General features: G+C 36.3%; 1 protein-coding gene across 16 annotated transcripts in view; it reads right to left on the reverse strand.

The window, feature by feature from the left end:
- Nucleotides 1-1,598: 1,598 nt before the first annotated feature.
- LOC131798462 (uncharacterized) overlaps nucleotides 1,599-19,288 on the reverse strand; it is a 48,968-nt gene continuing 31,278 nt past the window's right edge. For 11 of the 16 annotated variants that reach the window (XM_066172327.1, XM_066172322.1, XM_066172325.1 and 8 more), the window contains 19 exons: nucleotides 19,100-19,192; nucleotides 18,883-18,975; nucleotides 18,567-18,647; nucleotides 18,322-18,411; nucleotides 17,460-17,552; nucleotides 17,132-17,224; nucleotides 16,830-16,922; nucleotides 16,502-16,594; nucleotides 15,867-15,956; nucleotides 15,565-15,657; nucleotides 14,758-14,850; nucleotides 14,430-14,522; nucleotides 13,630-13,722; nucleotides 8,099-8,200; nucleotides 6,766-6,831; nucleotides 5,696-5,734; nucleotides 4,412-4,954; nucleotides 3,640-4,036; nucleotides 1,599-2,875 (listed from right to left, as the gene is read on the reverse strand). In XM_066172327.1, the coding sequence (XP_066028424.1) occupies nucleotides 2,787-2,875; nucleotides 3,640-4,036; nucleotides 4,412-4,954; nucleotides 5,696-5,734; nucleotides 6,766-6,831; nucleotides 8,099-8,200; nucleotides 13,630-13,722; nucleotides 14,430-14,522; nucleotides 14,758-14,850; nucleotides 15,565-15,657; nucleotides 15,867-15,956; nucleotides 16,502-16,594; nucleotides 16,830-16,922; nucleotides 17,132-17,224; nucleotides 17,460-17,552; nucleotides 18,322-18,411; nucleotides 18,567-18,647; nucleotides 18,883-18,975; nucleotides 19,100-19,192 (2,427 nt within the window). In that variant the 3' untranslated portion in view covers nucleotides 1,599-2,786. The remainder of the gene's footprint in view (nucleotides 2,876-3,639; nucleotides 4,037-4,411; nucleotides 4,955-5,695; nucleotides 5,735-6,765; nucleotides 6,832-8,098; nucleotides 8,201-13,629; nucleotides 13,723-14,429; nucleotides 14,523-14,757; nucleotides 14,851-15,564; nucleotides 15,658-15,866; nucleotides 15,957-16,501; nucleotides 16,595-16,829; nucleotides 16,923-17,131; nucleotides 17,225-17,459; nucleotides 17,553-18,321; nucleotides 18,412-18,566; nucleotides 18,648-18,882; nucleotides 18,976-19,099; nucleotides 19,193-19,288) is intronic. The other 5 variants (XM_066172331.1, XM_066172334.1, XM_066172335.1 and 2 more) reach the window with 5 other exon arrangements.

The raw sequence follows: 19,288 nt of genomic DNA on the forward strand, positions 1-19,288 counted from the left end.
GGTATGCTTTCTGCTTTACTAAGAAATCAGCCATAAAAGCAAAATAACCGACTCGTTTAACAAAAGAAAACGAGTAATATGCGAGTTTTCACTTTATCACAACTGTTTTGTTCACCGATCATCGATTTTTTTCCTACACAACCCCGCACAAAAAATTGTCGATGACCATTTTTAGATGCGTGACGTTTAACAGTCCAGTCCAGATACTGATATTGATCCCATTCGACTACAAAAAAAGTTAACTCAAATGAACTTTTCTTTTGTATCTAGTAGATAAGGATGAGATTGTAATATCACGTACGGTTTTTTCAGGGCAAGGAATCATAAATTCAAATGGGGTTTGTTTTTTCCTGGAGTAAGTGAGTAAGCTTGAACGACAAAGCTTAGCAAGTACTGAAACGTGAATAGAAACCTTATAAAATTGTTCTTTTATTAACTACAAGAAAAACACGAGGTATTTTCGTGTTTTATTCGGAGTAATTAAAATTTAAGAAAAACAAAGTTGACAAACAGGAGGCCCTCAAACTTTATTGTCGCGCAGATTCAGCATCTAAAATACGCCTTCAATTGTATCATCATTTTGTTTTTAAAGGCTAAGCAAAGTGTCATGCGACGAACTCTACACATGAAATATTGAAATAAGCGAGGTAGCATATTGCATGATAAACTTATTCAACTTGTAAGTTATGAATAACTCTCATTCAGAAATTTTACATGTTCGAATTTGTTCCATCCGCTAAGAAGGAATGAAAACGTGCGAGTTATGCTTTAAGTCAGTGGTAAAGATGGAAAAATATCAGCGTTAACTTACCGTTACGTTTTAACCAATCCAAGTGACAAATTGAGAATGAATTCCATATCCATTGCACTGCAGGCTGCTTCCATCTCACCAAACTACACACAATCATATCCTGACAAATCTGAAAGTTGCTTTACTTTTTGACTTGACATTAACCGTTCGGGTTACACAGCGTAAACACAATAAAAACGTAACCCAGGGCATAGAGAGGAAACCCATTTAATTGCAACGAGGAAATTAGAGCACTTTAGTCATGCGACACGCTGTCGTTGACGCACGTGAAATAATTGAACGGTGAGTGACAAGCAGTGGAATGACATGCAACGTGGTTGCTGGGTTCCTTATTATTTGCATCACTGTTTACGTTTTTGTTTCTAATACATCTTGGAAAAAAATCCCAACTTGCTTTATTGCAGTCAGATGGGTTCGTTTTCAAGGAAGAATTCTTGAAGTTGGAAAAAGAGGAATCAAGATAGTGTTTTTTAAACAGAAAGTCACGTTTGATCATGTTATTTCTGAGATTTCAGTTTAAACACCCGTTCTCGTTCACCAACTCGATTTCAACCAACTTTATACATTCGTAAACGTAAACATTCAAACACTGTAAAGTTTCGCACGAGTGTTCATCGATTCCCTGCGTTCACCCCTTCACCTTTTCACCCCTTGAGTTAATCCTTCTGCGTGAACTACTTTGACTTTTGCTTTTTTTGTTGCCATTCGTAACTAACAAAAGTTATCTTAAGTCCAAAAGTAATTCCTTCAAACAATTGATTAGCAATTCTGTTCAAGCCCATTACTTACTTCGATGTCTTTTATTATCACAAACAAGTAAATCTACTGAGACTAGGCTTAATATGAATACCTATTTGAATCCACAAAGTACTTAACTGATCCATGAACATGAAGATCCATAAAAATTTACAAGCTTCTGATAGTATACATTCTATTTACATTATTACTTATTTCTGACATGCTATTTCACCTTTTTTTGCATATTTACCTAAACCTAATTCTTTAATTAAGCATAGTATCATGTATTTTCTAAAACTTGCTATTCATAAAACTGACTCAGTATTAAAACATACAAATTTTTGCGAAATCTTAAGTTAACAGCTTACCATTTCCATTTCGCTTTGTTTTCGAAATTGCAAACAAGTTTTCACTTACTTCAGGCCAAATGAATCTTGCAAGCTATTCACGTATCATCCAGGTTATTTAAATATCGAATCTAGTAATGAACTTAGGAAAAATGCCCTCCTTGGAACATTCAACCAAAGGACGTAAATTTACACATTAAGAACTGGCAAACGAGCAAATTCCCTTTGAAAATTCAAACCAGACACTTGACCTAGTAAAGCTTTGTTTCTGCTCTATGCATCATGCACTTGACGGTAAGCACAAGCGTAAAAATATAAGTTAAGGAGCTGCTAATGCTTTATGATGGATACTCTTTACAAATCTATTTACAAATTCTCAACAGTTGGGTGTAATCAACTAACTATGGTGTGTTAGAGTCCTTTTTCACCAAGTTCTGTAAAACCAGAACAAAGATGAATATCCCATAGAGCCAATAAAACCTCAACTCACAAACATGTGAGTAAGGTGAGAATGGCTTCACTTTAACATGTGTTTCGTTAGGCGGGCAAGTTTTGATATTCAACCAAAGCATTGAAGTAAAACAAAAACGTACCTAAAGGACTAAATGCAAACAATAGACATGTAAGCCAACGAAGGTTGGTTCCTGTATGTTGTACTCAATCTAGGAACTTTAGCAATGACTGAAATGTAATATTTTTATTTCACATATCTACATACTACTACTAAAAATACAGCAACAGTTATTTCAATAATCTTAAAATTGTGTTCTCAGACGATAAGTCTAATGTTTAGCAATCCACATTAAAAAATATCGCCTTTTGGCGTCAGTACCGATTTTTCTTTATTCCATGTATCCGGTCAAATAATTAAACTTGATATTTACCGGGACTCAAAAAGTGTTTCCATTTTCATTGTCTTTTTCCTCAGGATCAGCTTCAGGATTCTCCGCTTCGACTGATTTTTCTTTAGGCTCGTCTCCTGAGTACAAAGAAATAAAAAAAAGTTGAGCATCTACAATATCATTACAGGCGTAAGCTGGTCTGAAAACTCTAGAAACTAGTAGCAGGTTTCTTGCCAAGAAATAACAAGGAATACTGCTATAACGCCTGGATTACCTGCTTATCCATCCAAATGTTTTTGTATTTAAAGAAGACACATCACACAATACAAACGAATCAAAACTTTTGTTTCCATACCCCCGTGACAGCCAACATTTCCTCATAAGGGTCCCATAAGCCTTATAGTCAAGGCTTATGGTTTTATTTTTATGGCTAGGGCTTACAAATTTTCTCTTATTTCTTTGTCTACCGTTTTTTAATTGTGATCTTGGGTATCTGAGATTAACCTGCCTCCCTTCCCTAGGTTACCTCTGACAAAATCTTCCCATTTTATCGAGGACAGAAAATAAACTGTTTCAATGATGCAGCTCAGGTTTTCTGACAGGCAACAAAACGCTGGCGGGTGGGTGGTTGCAAAGCCTTCCGCTCTTCAGGGAGGTTAACCTCCGTAGGAGACACACACCATTAGAATTAACGACCTGATCATAATCATCTTCCAGTTTTTAAAGGAACAATTCAAATCGAAAAACGAAACTCGGGGAGACCAATAGTGACGAAAGTGCATGGAGGAAAGTTTAAAAACTATTTTCGTTATGGTTTAAACATTCTTCTGCAGAAGGGTGTAGAAGGTAGGGTGATTATTTAGTTTTAACATCACACAATATAGAAGTTCGATGTACTTACGCAGGTTGAGGCCCTCGCCTAGAACTGGGTAGGACGGCTTACTTAAACTGTCAACTCCTGAAATCAGAAGTGGTTCTTCAATCTCCACAACAGCGCCATCCACAACATCTTTGTTATCTTCCACAAGACTCAGTTCCAGTGTAGAAGGAGATAAAGGTAGGATAACATCTTCTCTGCAATTCAGCTTGAGATTAAAGAGTTCTCCAAGCTTAGTGATGACTGAAATTCTGTCATTTTCAACCACACCACATTTCAGGCTAATGAAGTATGATGTCTCCTTAGGTGTACAGCCTTCATAACGGTCTTTCTCTATACGTTTGGAGTTAGGAAAAGCATTCCCAATGCCTCTGTGAGCGCCATCAGTGCAGCTGAGGCCCAGGAAAATCCTATCCTTATCCTGCAACCATAAGCACTATTTAGTAAATACCTAGCCACCCTTGAAGTGTTATGATAAACCTTTTTAAGAATCCAGATAAGATTATAACGACAACATCAACAAAAACAACAACATCTTAGCAAACAAACCACAAAAGGTACTCCAAAGATATTGTAATGTGTAATGTTCAGGATTGTTCAAATCCCGTGATCCAAAAAACGACGCGGTTTTTTTAAAAAATTGCCTTTATGATCAATTCTGCTCAATGAAATTGTAAGTACTTCACGGTGTGAAGATTTCGAACGTTTCACAAACTCTATCTTGGGATTAAAAGTTTTTAGACAGCTAGGAAATTCCACATCGAAGTGAAATATAATGCAAAAAACGCCTGCTCACCCATCGCGGACGTTTCGTGTTCCCTTGAAAGAGGAAATCATCTCCTACTTGAACGTATTTGACAACTGAACCAATTTCAACATTTTCAGCTACCATTTCTTCATCCTCCCAGGCATCTTTGAGATCTTTAGTCGCCAGATGAAAAACTTCACCCAAGCTGGATCCTTCTTCATTGATCTTCCTTCCATAAATTATGATAGTATCACCATTAGGGTGAGTTTTTGCTTTTTCAACAACAACGCAATGATCTTGTTTAGCATTGCCTACATCTGTTAATGTCACTCTGTCCATACGTTTGTTTATAGTTTTAAAATCATGATGCATTATGGAAGAATCACCAGGCGATTCTTCCATAATGAAAGGCTTAAACTGAACACATCTCGGGCTGAGATGTAAACAGTTTAAGCCAAGCTCGACATCTGTCATCGAGTCTTTTCCACATTTGCCTTCTTCAACGATGTCTCTCGGACTAGTCATCTCTGTTTGTGTTGTCAACTTCTTTCCTAGCCTTTTAGGCAAACTTGCTATCTTCTTCCCTCTCAGCTAGAGGAGACAAAAAAGGTACACAATGTAAACAAGAAGTGTAAAGGTACGTTTTCGTTTTTTAGCCATTGTTGTACTGATAAGACTCAGTAGCCTTTGCTGAAAGGAAAAGAGGTTGAAGTAGGGTAATGTAAAAAGGATAAGCGATAGGAAAGGTGAAAAATGCAAATGACAAAATGTAGGAAACTTCAGAATCAACCTTTATAGGAGAGAGATGTTTATCGTTTTGTCACGTGCGTAGAAAAAATAAAGTTCCCATGAGGAATCGAACTTCTGAATTTCTCGTTTATTTTTCTATGTTCCGCGTTAACGACGAAAAAAATACTCTCCCTCTTTCACTACCGAGCTCAAAATTTATGGACCCTTCTATAATCAATTACTTGTCACCCTTACAATACGTTTTTGTTGAATGTTTTCTAGTTCAAAGTGTTTTTCTGTTTTGTTCTTCTTCGTCTTCTTTTTTCAGTCGAGTACAAGCTGCCAGACATTAACTTAACTTGTGATACCGTCTCTCAGTCAAAGTTGGGCTGCAGGTACATCACTGATTGTTTTGTTGCACAGCAAGTATTTATAACACGTCATCAATATATTTATCATTCAATCATTACACATCCTACAAGAAGTGTAACTGTAGATAAAGTCAGGGTGAGGGTTGACACATCACTCCGCTCCTACGACTGATTTTTGAAATTATTAATGAAAATGTTTTCAGAAATATACCTTTATAACTTCCAAACATACCTGTACATCTAATACTCTTTCAAGTGATAGTTTAGTATCCTGAAATTACGTCAAATAATACAACAATCAGTCAATGCACTGAAAGCTACACTTTATTATCATTAGAGTTTAAGTTGTTGCTTTAGCCTCTCAATACTATGACCAAGCTCAGAATAGCGAATAAACACTGACAACAAATGTTTAACACACACCTGATAAACAAATAAATGTTATTCATCAATCGTAGGGTCCGTATTGGTAAAAACCGTCCCCGAGGGCGGTACACAAGACAGAGGGCACAGTTTTTTCCAAATACAGACCGATCTAGGCTGGTGAATAACAATTTTTTTTTTCTGAAACTTAACAAAATGCTTGCAAAAAGAACCCGAAATATGTTGAACATTTCTTTGGTAGTTTGTGTTTCATGATAGTTTTCTTTGTTTTGAAGTGGGTTTTTCTTTTCGGAATGATAGAATTCGCTATCCTTGATAACCTTCGTCGTCTGAATCCATAACTGAGTCACTTGTTACCATATCTACATCTTTAAGCCTCTCTCGTAAATTGATTGCAAGGTGCAAAATGCACCTGGGTCCGAATGGGAAAATAAGGACCGCTGGAAGGCGCGGAATTAGCATATCAGATTCGAGGATTTAGGATTCCGGACCGCTGAGATGCTTAATGAAAAAAATAAAATACACAAATGCAAACTGGGGCTATCACCTTTTTTCAGCTTGTTAAATTAAATCTTTTGGAACACAGCACGGGCAGGAATGCACCAATTGACATGCTTCACAAGAACGAATGCTTTTAAATTCATAAAACGTTTTAAATTCAGCTAAGAGACTGCAAGCGAGGAAACATTCTTATGATCACATCTGAGATATAACAAAGAAGATCAGGGAAGTTCAGCTGAATAAGTTCATACTAGTACAGTAGTGTTCACAAAATGCAAGTAACATGAAGTTGGTTTCTTGAAATATACCATTTGATCTACCTTTTTATGCTAGATAGTGAGAGTAAATATGGTCAATTAACCAACGAGTAATATCTATAACAAAATTAAACTTCTTCTAAAGAGCAACCACACATACCCTGGCATCAGCTTCGAACTTTCTACGCAGGCTCTCTTCAAACAGCTTCATCATCATAGTGTCAAACTAGAAAAATAATTAAAAAGCATTCATGAATTCACTGAAAAGTCTCACTCAAGAAGCTAAATTAGTGTAGCATTAAAATGGCAGTTTCTGAAGAGAGAGGGAGAGGATTTGAGCGCTTACTACTTCAGCTAGAAAGTAGTGATTCTCAAAATTACAACAGAACGAGACAGAGATAATTGAAGGTCGACCATTTTCCTTTAACGGCTACAATCTATATGAAATCTGCCCCGGCTTCAGCCAACTCTATTCTATAAGGTTTGTAGCCAAACATCTCTAGGAGCTGTATTTTAAAAAAAGGCACCCGCTAGTCTGCATTTACGCTGCTGAGTGGAAAAAGGTACTCCTTACGAAACAAAACAAGCGAGAACCCTCAGCCAAGGCTTCTCTTCAGTTAATCGAATCGAAACCAGTTAATGAAACTCCACTCAGTTGAGCAACTGAAACCTTGACAAAACTCCACTCACGAAGACAAGAGAGGACTTTCGCCTCATACAACAGTCCAACAACTAGTACACTGCGTGTATAAATACTACTGCGTGGGTAGAAGCGCTGCATATGAAACAATGCTGTGACCCTCATGACACGGCTGCTGTCTAAGCAACATTATCCAGAATTCAAGACACTTAGTGAGTAGCATCCAATTAACATATGCTTAGCAGAAGTGAAATAGTATTCACAGTAAAGATAATAAAATCTGCAACGAGTTTTATACATGGCAAAACAATCATAATTAGATCCGTGGATGGTATAACACAATGACCTTCTTAATGAGGCTTTTACATATCTCTTTTGAGGCAAACTAAAAATGACAATCTGAACATATGAGAATGACATCTTCGTGAATTCAACATTGAATTCATCTGAACAGCAACTGAACTATTATTTATCTTAAAGAGAGAGAGCACAATTAGGAAATACATGTAGATGTAGGTCCTTAGTATTTTCCTTTAAGAGAAGCAATTGAATGCGGTCAAATCTCCCCATGGGCAAAACTGCACTCGGCAGTTCTTCGTAGTAAGAGGTCACCAGGAGTATTTTGTGTGCAGAATTTATGCTACAAGGCAAAAAGGGCACCTTCAATAAAAAAAAAAACAAAACAAAACACTTTAATCCTCAAGCAAAGTAGTAGCAACAGTCTTAACACGTCATGACAATTACAACTTCAGGAGTACATGACTGAATTAAGAAGACATGCTACAGAACTATGACTTAACTTTACACTATGACTAAATTCTACATAAAAATTACAGTTGAGCTTATTACGTACCAAGGTTGCTACCTTGAAATCAGCTCCATTATCCACAAGCAACTTAACAATATCACTGTGACCAATTTCCAAAGCTTGTTGGAGTGGATTCAAGCTATAAAACTAAGAAACAAATAACAAAATGAGAAAGAAATATGTAAAGCTTACATATATGTTATTTGCCGGCTGGGAGGTCCGTATGGTGAAAAACTGTGACCGAGGTCTTGAAAATACTGCCCGAGGCCGTAGGCCGAGGGCAGCATTTTCAAGACCGAGGTCACAGTTTTTCACCATACGGACCGACCCTTAGCCGGTAAATAACATATTTATTGTTTTTAAACTTGACGAAATTCTTTCCGAAAGAACCCGAATGATTTATGGACGTAAATACGGCAACATCTTCCATAAACTGAACAATTTTTGAGTGGGTAAATGGTAGTTAAAATAGAGGTGATGCAAATTTAAGAGAGATGCCTCAGCGAAACATTTTCATTTCCGTAACGATAAAGGTGATTTAAAAGGCTTCCAAAAAAACTTTGAAACATTATTTTTACAAGTATCTGTCACAATCTGACACCTGTCAATTAGAGAGCGCGCAAGAAAAAAAAAATCGTAGGAACATTTGAAAACCAACAGAACTAGTTTGGCAATGACTGTCACGACAATGTTTTCTTAAAAATCAGTTAATGATCTAACGGAAAGTATTATTTACTCTCATCGACCATTCATTCATGTACGAAGATTTACCTCTGTTCATTAAGTAAACGGCGAGGAAAGTAATTGTGAGTAAATTCAATTTTTTTATTTTGAAGTTGTGAGAGTTTGCTCGTTTGTTTGCTGTAATGGCGTGTTCAACTCTGATCTTTCCTTCACAAAAACTAAATTCGAACGGCACACTCCAACGAGACACAAGGGAATATAATGCGGCCTTTTCTCAAAAAATTCCTTCAATTTCTGTTGTGCAATTTAAGGTATAAATGTCCAAATTGAACGGAATTGGAAAGACTCACCAGGAGCGTATATTTGTTGTAGAACTTAAATTAAAACTTCGCTCGCTCTTTCACTATGAACAAATTGCTCGAGAAAATTCAGATATTAAATGAATGAAAGTTCCATCGTTCAGTTTAACTGTAACCAAATACCTCACGTTTCAACTTTCTGGGTACTTTTTGTGAACGATTAAAATTAATTGCAGACGGTTTTTAGGCCGCTTGTCAACCAACGTAATGACACTATTGTTTATACAAATTCATTCTGAAACCAATATTTTTCTGTCAACCAAAGTAATTTGATAGAGAGAAAAGAGAGGATTCATAAGTTATTTATCGGCTTGAGGTAGTGACCGACATGTTTGCTTAAAAATACTGCCCAGCCGGAAAACGAGGTGTATTTATGAAAAATGACAACGAAAGTTGGGATGTACTCGGCGACTCACGAAAGCGTTACCGTGGCCCGTGGGCAGAGATAGGAAAATACTGACCGGGTAAAGAACCAATCAGATTGCAAGATTCGTTACCGTGCCCTCTAAAAAAACAATAAATATATGTTATTTGCCGGCTGGGAGGTCCGTATGGTAAAAAACTGTGACCGAGGTCTTGAAAATGCTGCCCGAGGCCGTAGGCCGAGGGCAGCATTTTCAAGGCCGAGGTCACAGTTTTTCACCATACGGACCGACCCTTAGCCGGTAAATAACATATTTATTGTTTTTAAACTTGACGAAATTCTTTCCGAAAGAACCCGAATGACTTATGGCCGTAAATACGGCAAGATCTTCCATAAACTGAACAATTTTTGAGTGAGTAAATGGTAGTTAAAATAGAGGTGATGCAAATTTAAGAGAGATGCCTCAGTGAAACATTTTCATTTCCGTAACGATAAAGGTGATTTAAAAGGCTTCCAAACAAACTTTGAAACATTATTTTTACAAGTATCTGTCACAATCTGACACCTGTCAGTTAGAGAGCGCGCAAGAAAAAAAAAATCGTAGGAACATTTGAAAACCAACAGAACTAGTTTGGCAAGGACTGTCACGACAATGTTTTTTTAAAAATCAGTTAATGATCTAACGGAAAGTATTATTTACTCTCATCGACCATTCATTCATGTACGAAGATTTACCTCTGTTCATTAAGTAAACGGCGAGGAAAGTAATTGTGAGTAAATTCAATTTTTTAATTTGAAGTTGTGAGAGTTTGCTCGTTTGTTTGCTGTAATGGCGTGTTCAACTCTGATCTTTCCTTCACAAAAACTAAATTCGAACGGCACACTCCAACGAGACACAAGGGAATTTAATGCAGCCTTTTCTCAATTCCTTCAATTTCTGTTGTGCAATTTAAGGTACAAATGTCCAAATTGAACGGAATTGGAAAGACTCACCAGGAGCGTATATTTGTTGTAGAACTTAAATTAAAACTTCACTCGCTTTTTTTTTTTACTATGAACAAATTGCTCGAGAAAATTTAGATATTAAATGAATGAAAGTTCCATCGTTCAGTTTAACTGTAACCAAATACCTCACGTTTCAACTTTCTGGGTCATTTTTGGAAACGATTAAAATTAATTGCAGACGGTTTTTAGGCCGCTTGTCAACCAACGTAACGACACTATTGTTTATACAAATTCATTCTGAAACCAATATTTTTCTGTCAACCAAAGTGATTTGATAGAGAGAAAAGGGAGGATTCATAAGTTATTTATCGGCTTGAGGTAGTGACCGACGTGTTTGCTTAAAAATACTGCCCAGCCGGAAAACGAGGTATATTTATGAAAAATGACAACGAAAGTTGGGATGTACTCGGCGACTGACGAAAGCGTTACCGTGGCCCGTGGGCAGAGATAGGAAAATACTGACCGGGTAAAGAACCAATCAGATTGCAAGATTCGTTACCGTGCCCTCTAAAAAAACAATAATTTCCCTTATTTAATAAAGAAAAGTAAACTTCTATGGTAAAATCTCCTTTTGGAATCAACAAAATACATCATGGAAAGTCTGTCCATACGGTATTTACGCACTCCACAGTTTGTATCAGAAATCTCACTCGTTCGCTTCGCTCGCTAGTTCGATTTCCGATACTATCAAACCGTGAGTAAATACCGTACGAACAGACTTTACATGGAGTATTCTTTATACATGATAACTAAATCAAATTTAACCGGCAAATATAAACCAAGATGCTGTTGGTCTGTTCAGTAATAGATAAAAAGATGAAGTAAAATGTGGTGAGAACAAAACAGTTGTAAACCAGGCATAGCGTACTCAGTCAGTCGACCTTTTCACCTGAAGACTCGCAGTACGCAGATAAAACAACGCGATCCACATCCAAAATTACTTCATCGTAAGAGAAATGAATAAACTTCATCTTTGGAAGGCTTCTGTGATCTATTACTGACCCACGGCAACTTGGAATCTATTTGTTTCATATCATAGAGACGCGAAACGCCGTTATTGGCCACGTCATCTATGCGTTGGTCCTCCAATAGATCTGAGATAAGAACCAGTCGAAATCTGGGTATAATTCAGCTCATTATATTTACGCATCTGGATTGATTCTTACAAATGATCTATTTGAGGACAGACTCACAAATGACGTCACTGTCAACAACATTAATGCTTTTTAATAAATATACATAGAAAAAAAACCGATTTCGTGTTCCCGTGCTTCTGCTTGGAGATATCACAGAAGACTCCAAAATATATTTAAAACTAAAAAGTGGTATATGAGGCACAGCCGCACGTGTCACTGAGTAAACACAAGGAATCTATTTGTCAAATAGAACGGCCGTGTGTCAATAACAGGACGTACGTAGTTGCATAAGTTCCCGCCCAATTTGGCCGCAACTTTCAAACCTTAAAAGATGATTTTTCGGTTCCGGTCCGATTGAGATACACTTCAAGGACTTTGAATTTTAATGAAAACTATATAAACTAAGTAATACTCGATTCGGAATATGATGACATCTAACTCTCCGAGCGACAAACCTGATACGAATTACGGCTGGAAAATGAAAACTAAACTTGGATGGGTTTTAGCAACGGTAAATATTATTACAAAATATAAGTGTTCATGTCATACAATTAGTGTTATGTAGAATATTTTGTTCAACAATCCTTCACCTATAGGAAATCTTTTAAAAACATCGCTACGTAGTTTTCTGGTCGTAAATTTAACAAACAACGATTCAAGTGTGGTGAATCTCTAACGCGCGTCTAGAAAACGCTAGACATTCATAATTTTTGCGCCTCTAAAAAAAATTTAGCTTTCCCGTAAACAAAGCTTTATTCCCGAAATGTTTTCTGTATGAAATATTTGACTTTCTGGTGAATCTGTGCGTCTCATAAACGCATGACATTCATATCTTTTAAGCTTTTAAAGGAATTAAGCCCTTTCTCTTCTAAAATGATTAACGTAACGATATATGGTCTAATCTGCGTTAGAGATGATTACCCTCTGCTGGTTTTTTTAGCATAAGGTCGGAAGGAGTATTACCTTGTACAACAGTTCACCAAAAATCATATGAATTTATAACAATGGTTAGAAGGGGCACCAAAAATGAAGCAACACGATGAACCCCCTCACCGTTGACACGACTTCTGTCCAGCTTAGTCGAGCCGCGAGTAATAAACCTTTAAAGATGGTTCTTCAGTTTCGGTTCAATCGAGATACACTTTTTGGATGTACCAAATTTAAATGAAAACTAAAGAAATTAAATTATACTCGATTCGAAAACCTTATTCAAAGTATAGCTGGAAATAAAAAGTGAACCTGGAGCAGCTTTTCAACAGTAAATATCATTTTAAATACAAGTGTTCCCTTACTAAAAGTATTCTTAAAATTTGGGAATCGAACTATCAGCAGTTTTCCATTTCCGGTCCGATTGGAGTACACTATTTGACGGTTAAAATATTTAAATGAAAACTAAATAAACTAGGTAATACTCGATTCGGAACAAAACGGACTTCTTACTTTTTCAGCGACAAAATTAGCTTTAGAGTTAACGATGGGTCGATTCCCGAATTTTAAACATGATACGAATTATAGCTGCAAAATGACACTTAACGTAGACTACTCGATTCCCAAATTTTAAACGTAATACGAACTACAGCTGCAAAATTACAACTTAGCTTAAGTAGTTTTTGCAATGATAAATACGAGTGCTCATTCCCTTAAAGTATTGTTAAATAGAGGTATTTGCTAAAAGACCCTCCTCCTTTTAAAAATTTCAATACAGCGCCACTAAATTTTCTGGACGTAAAGTCGAGTAAACAGCGATTCAAATATGGTGAATCTGTTACGCACCACTCGGAAGACATTCATAAAGAAATTCTGAAGAAATTAGGCCATTTCCCGTCTCGAAATATTTTTTCTGGCCAGGTTTCCATAGCTTTCTATCCAAGTTTCGTAGTAGCTCGCAAGCATATCATCTAATGACTAGGGTAGCACTATAACACGTCGAAAGGAAGACGAGAAAGAAACAGAAAGAGCTCGCAACTTCCTGCAACTTTACTCTGACTTTACTCTTTATAACATGTACAATTTATCCTTCTAACGTACCCCTCCTCCTTTTTTGACATCAGCTCCGCTCTCTATGAGCAACCTTACAATATCAGTGTGACCATTTCTTGCAGCCGCACAGAGTGGAAAGTTCTTCAAAACATAGAAAAGAAAAACAATGAAAAAGAATAGTAATGTATAAACCTCATTTTCTCTTCTTTAATGACCACCCAAAGGATATATGGTTGAATTTGCTTTTAAGACGACTATATTCTGATACAAAATTTAAATGAAATTTAAACTCTTACTCTCAAACACTGAATTAACTCTTTATAACATACACAATTTATCCTTCTAACGTACCCATCCTCCCTCGTTGACATCAGCTCCGTTCTCTAAGAGCAACCTTACAATATCAGTGGGACCGTTTCTTACAGCCCCAGAGAGTGGAGTGTCCTTCAGATATGGTGAATCTGTTACGCACCACTCGGAAGACATTCATAAAGAAATTCTGAAGAAATAAGGCCATTTCCCGTCTCGAAATATTATTCTGGCCAGGTTTCCATAGCTTTCTATCCAAGTTTCGTAGTAGCTCGCAAGCATATCATCTAATGACTAGGGTAGCACTATAACACGTCGAAAGGAAGACGAGAAAGAAACAGAAAGAGCTCGCAACTTCCTGCAACGTTCTATTCAACAGCAAAAAACATCTTTTAAACAGCCATAAAATATTTGACTAAACTCCTCACGACATATCCCATTTATACTTCTAACTTACCCCTTAAAGTGAAATTTAAACTCTTACTCTCAGACTCTGACTTTACTCTTTATAACATATACAATTTATCCTTCTAACGTACCCCTCTTCCTTTGTTGACATCAGCTCCGTTCTCTAAGAGCAACCTTACAATATCAATGTGACCATATCTTGCAGCCTTAAGGAGTGAAGTGTCCTTCAAAATACAAAAAGGAAAAAAAATGAAAAGATAGAAAGAGCTCGCAACTTCCTGCAACGTTCTATTCAACAGCAAAAAACATCTTTTAAACAGCCATAAAATATTTGACTAAACTCCTCACGACATATCCCATTTATACTTCTAACTTACCCCTTAAATTGAAATATAAACTCTTACTCTCAGACTCTGACTTAACTCTTTATAACATATACAATTTATCCTTCTAACGTACCCATCCTACCTTGTTGACATCAGCTCCCTTCTCTATGAGCAACCTTACAATATCAGTGTGACCATTTCTTGCAGCCCCAGAGAGTGGAGTGTCCTGCAAAATATAAAAAGGAAAAACAATGAAAAAGTGTAGTAATACCGGTAAATAAACCGGACTTTTCCTTATTTAATGACCAACCTAAGGATATATGGTTGAATCTGCTTTTAAGACGACTACATTCTGCTGCAAATTTAAATGAAATATAAACTCTTACTCTAAGACTCTGACTTAACTCTTTATAACATATACAATTTATCATTCTAACGTAGCCCCCTCTTCCCTCGTTGACATCAGCTCCGTTCTCTAAGAGCAACCTTACAATATCAGTGGGACCGTTTCTTACAGCCCCAGAGAGTGGAGTGTCCTTCAGATATGGTGAATCTGTTACGCACCACTCGGAAGACATTCATAAAGAAATTCTGAAGAAATAAGGCCATTTCCCGTCTCGAAATATTATTCTGGCCAGGTTTCCATAGCTTTCTATCCAAGTTTCGTAGTAGCTCGCAAGCATATCATCTAATGACTAGGGTAGCACTATAACACGTCGAAAGGAAGACGAGAAAGAAACAGAAAGAGCTCGCAACCTCCTGCAACGTTCTATTCAACAGCAAAAAACATCTTTTAAACAGCCATAAGATATTTGACTAAACTCCTCACGACATATCCCATTTATACTTCTAACTTACCCCTTAAAGTGAAATTTAAACTCTTACTCTCAGACTCTGACTTTACTCTTTATAACATATACAATTTATCCTTCTAACGTACCCCTCTTCCTTTGTTGACATCAGCTTTGATCTCTATGAACAACCTTTCAATAATACTGTAACCATTTGTTAAAGCCCAAGAGAGTGGAGCGTACTTCAAAATATAAAAAGGAAAAACAATGAAAAAGTATAGTAATAAATAAACCGCAATTTTCCTTATTTAATGACCAACCTAAGGAAATATGGTTGAATCTGCTTTTAAGACGACTACATTCTGCTGCAAATTTAAATGAAATATAAACTCTTACTCTAAGACTCTGACTTAACTCTTTATAACATATACAATTTATCCTTCTAACGTACCAATCCTTTGTTGATATCAGCTCCGTTCTCTAAGAGCAACCTTACAATATCAGTGTGACCATTTCTTGCAGCCTTAAGGAGTGGAGTGTCCTTCAAAATATAAAAAGGAAAAAAAATGAAAAAGTAGAAAGAGCTCGCAACTTCCTGCAACGTTCTATTCAACAGCAAAAAACATCTTTTAAACAGCCATAAAATATTTGACTAAACTCCTCACGACATATCCCATTTATACTTCTAACTTACCCCTTAAATTGAAATATAAACTCTTACTCTCAGACTCTGACTTAACTCTTTATAACATATACAATTTATCCCTTTAAACCGCACTTTTCCTTATTTAATGACCAACCTAAGGATATATGGTTGAATCTGCTTTTAAGACGACTACATTCTGCTACAAATTTAAATGAAATATAAACTCTTACTCTAAGACTCTGACTTAACTCTTTATAACATATACAATTTATCCCTTTAAACCGCACTTTTCCTTATTTAATGACCAACCTAAGGATATATGGTTGAATCTGCTTTTAAGACGACTACATTCTGCTACAAATTTAAATGAAATATAAACTCTTACTCTCAGACTCTGACTTTACTCTTTATAACATATACAATTTATCCTTCTAACGTACCTCTCCTCCTTTGTTGACATCAGCTCCGTTCTCTAAGAGCAACCTTACAATATCAGTGTGACCATTTCTTGCAGCCTCAAAGAGTGGAGTGTACTTCAAAATATAAAAAGGAAAAACAATGAAAAAGTAGAAAGAGCTCGCAACTTCCTGCAACGTTCTATTCAACAGCAAAAAACATCTTTTAAACAGCCATAAAATATTTGACTAAACTCCTCACGACATATCCCATTTATACTTCTAACTTACCCCTTAAAGTGAAATTTAAACTCTTACTCTCAGACTCTGACTTTACTCTTTATAACATATACAATTTATCCTTCTAACGTACCCCTCTTCCTTTGTTGACATCAGCTCCGTTCTCTATGAGCAACCTTACAATATTAGTCTGACCATTTCTTGCAGCCCATGAGAGTTTAGTGTTCTTCAAAACATAGAAAAGAAAAACAATGAAAAAGAATAGTAATATATAAACCGCATTTTTATTCCTTAATGACCACCCTAAGGATATATGGTTGAATCTGCTTATGAGACAACTACATTCTGCTACAAAAATTAAATGAAATTTAAACTCTTACTCTCAAACTCTGAATTAACTCTTTATAACATATACAATTTATCCTTCTAACGTACCCCTCTTCCGTCGAAGATATCAGCTCCGTTCTCTAAGAGCAACCTTACAATAGCAGTGTGACCATATCTTGCAGCCTTAAAGAGTGGAGTGTCCTTCAAAATATAAAAAGGAAAAAAAATGAAAAGGTAGAAAGAGCTCGCAACTTCCTGCAACGTTCTATTCAACAGCAAAAAACATCTTTTAAACAGCCATAAAATATTTGACTAAACTCTTCCCGACATATCCCATTTATACTTCTAACTTACCCCTTAAATTGAAATATAAACTCTTACTCTCAGACTCTGACTTAACTCTTTATAACATATACAATTTATCCTTCTAACGTACCCATCCTACCTTGTTGACATCAGCTCCCTTCTCTATGAGCAACCTTACAATATCAGTGTGACCATATCTTGCAGCCTCAGAGAGTGGAGTGTCCTGCAAAATATAAAAAGGAAAAACAATGAAAAAGTGTAGTAATACCGGTAAATAAACCGCACTTTTCCTTATTTAATGACCAACCTAAGGATATATGGTTGAATCTGCTTTTAAGACGACTACATTCTGCTACAAATTTAAATGAAATATAAACTCTTACTCTAAGACTCTGACTTAACTCTTTATAACATATACAATTTATCCTTCTAACGTAGCCCCCTCTTCCCTCGTTGACATCAGCTCCGTTCTCTAAGAGCAACCTTGCAATATCAGTGGGACCGTTTCTTACAGCCCCAGAGAGTGGAGTGTCCTTCAGATATGGTGAATCTGTTACGCACCACTCGGAAGACATTCATAAAGAAATTCTGAAGAAAAAAGGCCATTTCCCGTCTCGAAATATTATTCTGGCCAGGTTTCCATAGCTTTCTATCCAAGTTTCGAAGTAGCTCGCAAGCATATCATCTAATGACTAGGGTAGCACTATAACGCGTCGAAAGGAAGAAGAGAAAGAAACAGAAAGAGCTCGCAACTTCCTGCAACGTTCTATTCAACAGCAAAAAACATCTTTTAAACAGCCATAAAATATTAAAATATAATACCGGTAAATAAACCGCACTTTTCCTTATTTAATGACCAACCTAAGGATATATGGTTGAATCTGCTTTTAAGACGACTACATTCTGCTGCAAATTTAAATGAAATATAAACTCTTACTCTCAGACTCTGACTTAACTCTTTATAACATTTACAATTTATCCTTCTAACGTACCAATCCTTTGTTGACATTATCTCCGTTCTCTATGAGCAACCATAAAATAGTAGTCTGACCATTTCTTGCAGCCCATGAGAGTGGAGTGTCCTTCAAAACATAGAAAAGAAAAACAATGAAAAAGAATAGTAATATATAAACCGCATTTTTTATTCCTTAATGACCACCCTAAGGATATATGGTTGAATCTGCTTATGAGACGACTACATTCTGCTACAAAATTTAAATGAAATTTAAACTCTTACTCTCAAACTCTGAATTAACTCTAAGAGCAACCTTACAATAGCAGTGTGACCATATCTTGCAGCCTTAAAGAGTGGAGTGTCCTTCAAAATATAAAAAGGAAAAAAAATGAAAAGGTAGAAAGAGCTCGCAACTTCCTGCAACGTTCTATTCAACAGCAAAAAACATCTTTTAAACAGCCATAAAATATTTGACTAAACTCCTCACGACATATCCCATTTATACTTCTAACTTACCCCTTAAAGTGAAATTTAAACTCTTACTCTCAGACTCTGACTTTACTCTTTATAACATATACAATTTATCCTTCTAACGTACCCCTCTTCCTTTGTTGACATCAGCTCCGTTCTCTATGAGCAACCTTACAATATTAGTCTGACCATTTCTTGCAGCCCATGAGAGTGGAGTTTCCTTCAAAATATAGAAAAGGAAAAACAGTGAAAAAGTATAGTAATATATAAACCGCATTTTTTATTCTTTAATTAGACTCTGACTTAACTCTTTATAACATATACAATTTATCCTTCTAACGTACCCATCCTACCTTGTTGACATCAGCTCCCTTCTCTATGAGCAACCTTACAATATCAGTGTGACCATATCTTGCAGCCCCAGAGAGTGGAGTGTCCTGCAAAATATAAAAAGGAAAAACAATGAAAAAGTGTAGTAATACCGGTAAATAAACCGGACTTTTCCTTATTTAATGACCAACCTAAGGAAATAT

The sequence above is a fragment of the Pocillopora verrucosa genome, chromosome 9, assembly GCF_036669915.1.
Source record: "Pocillopora verrucosa isolate sample1 chromosome 9, ASM3666991v2, whole genome shotgun sequence".
Lineage (NCBI taxonomy): Eukaryota > Metazoa > Cnidaria > Anthozoa > Scleractinia > Pocilloporidae > Pocillopora > Pocillopora verrucosa.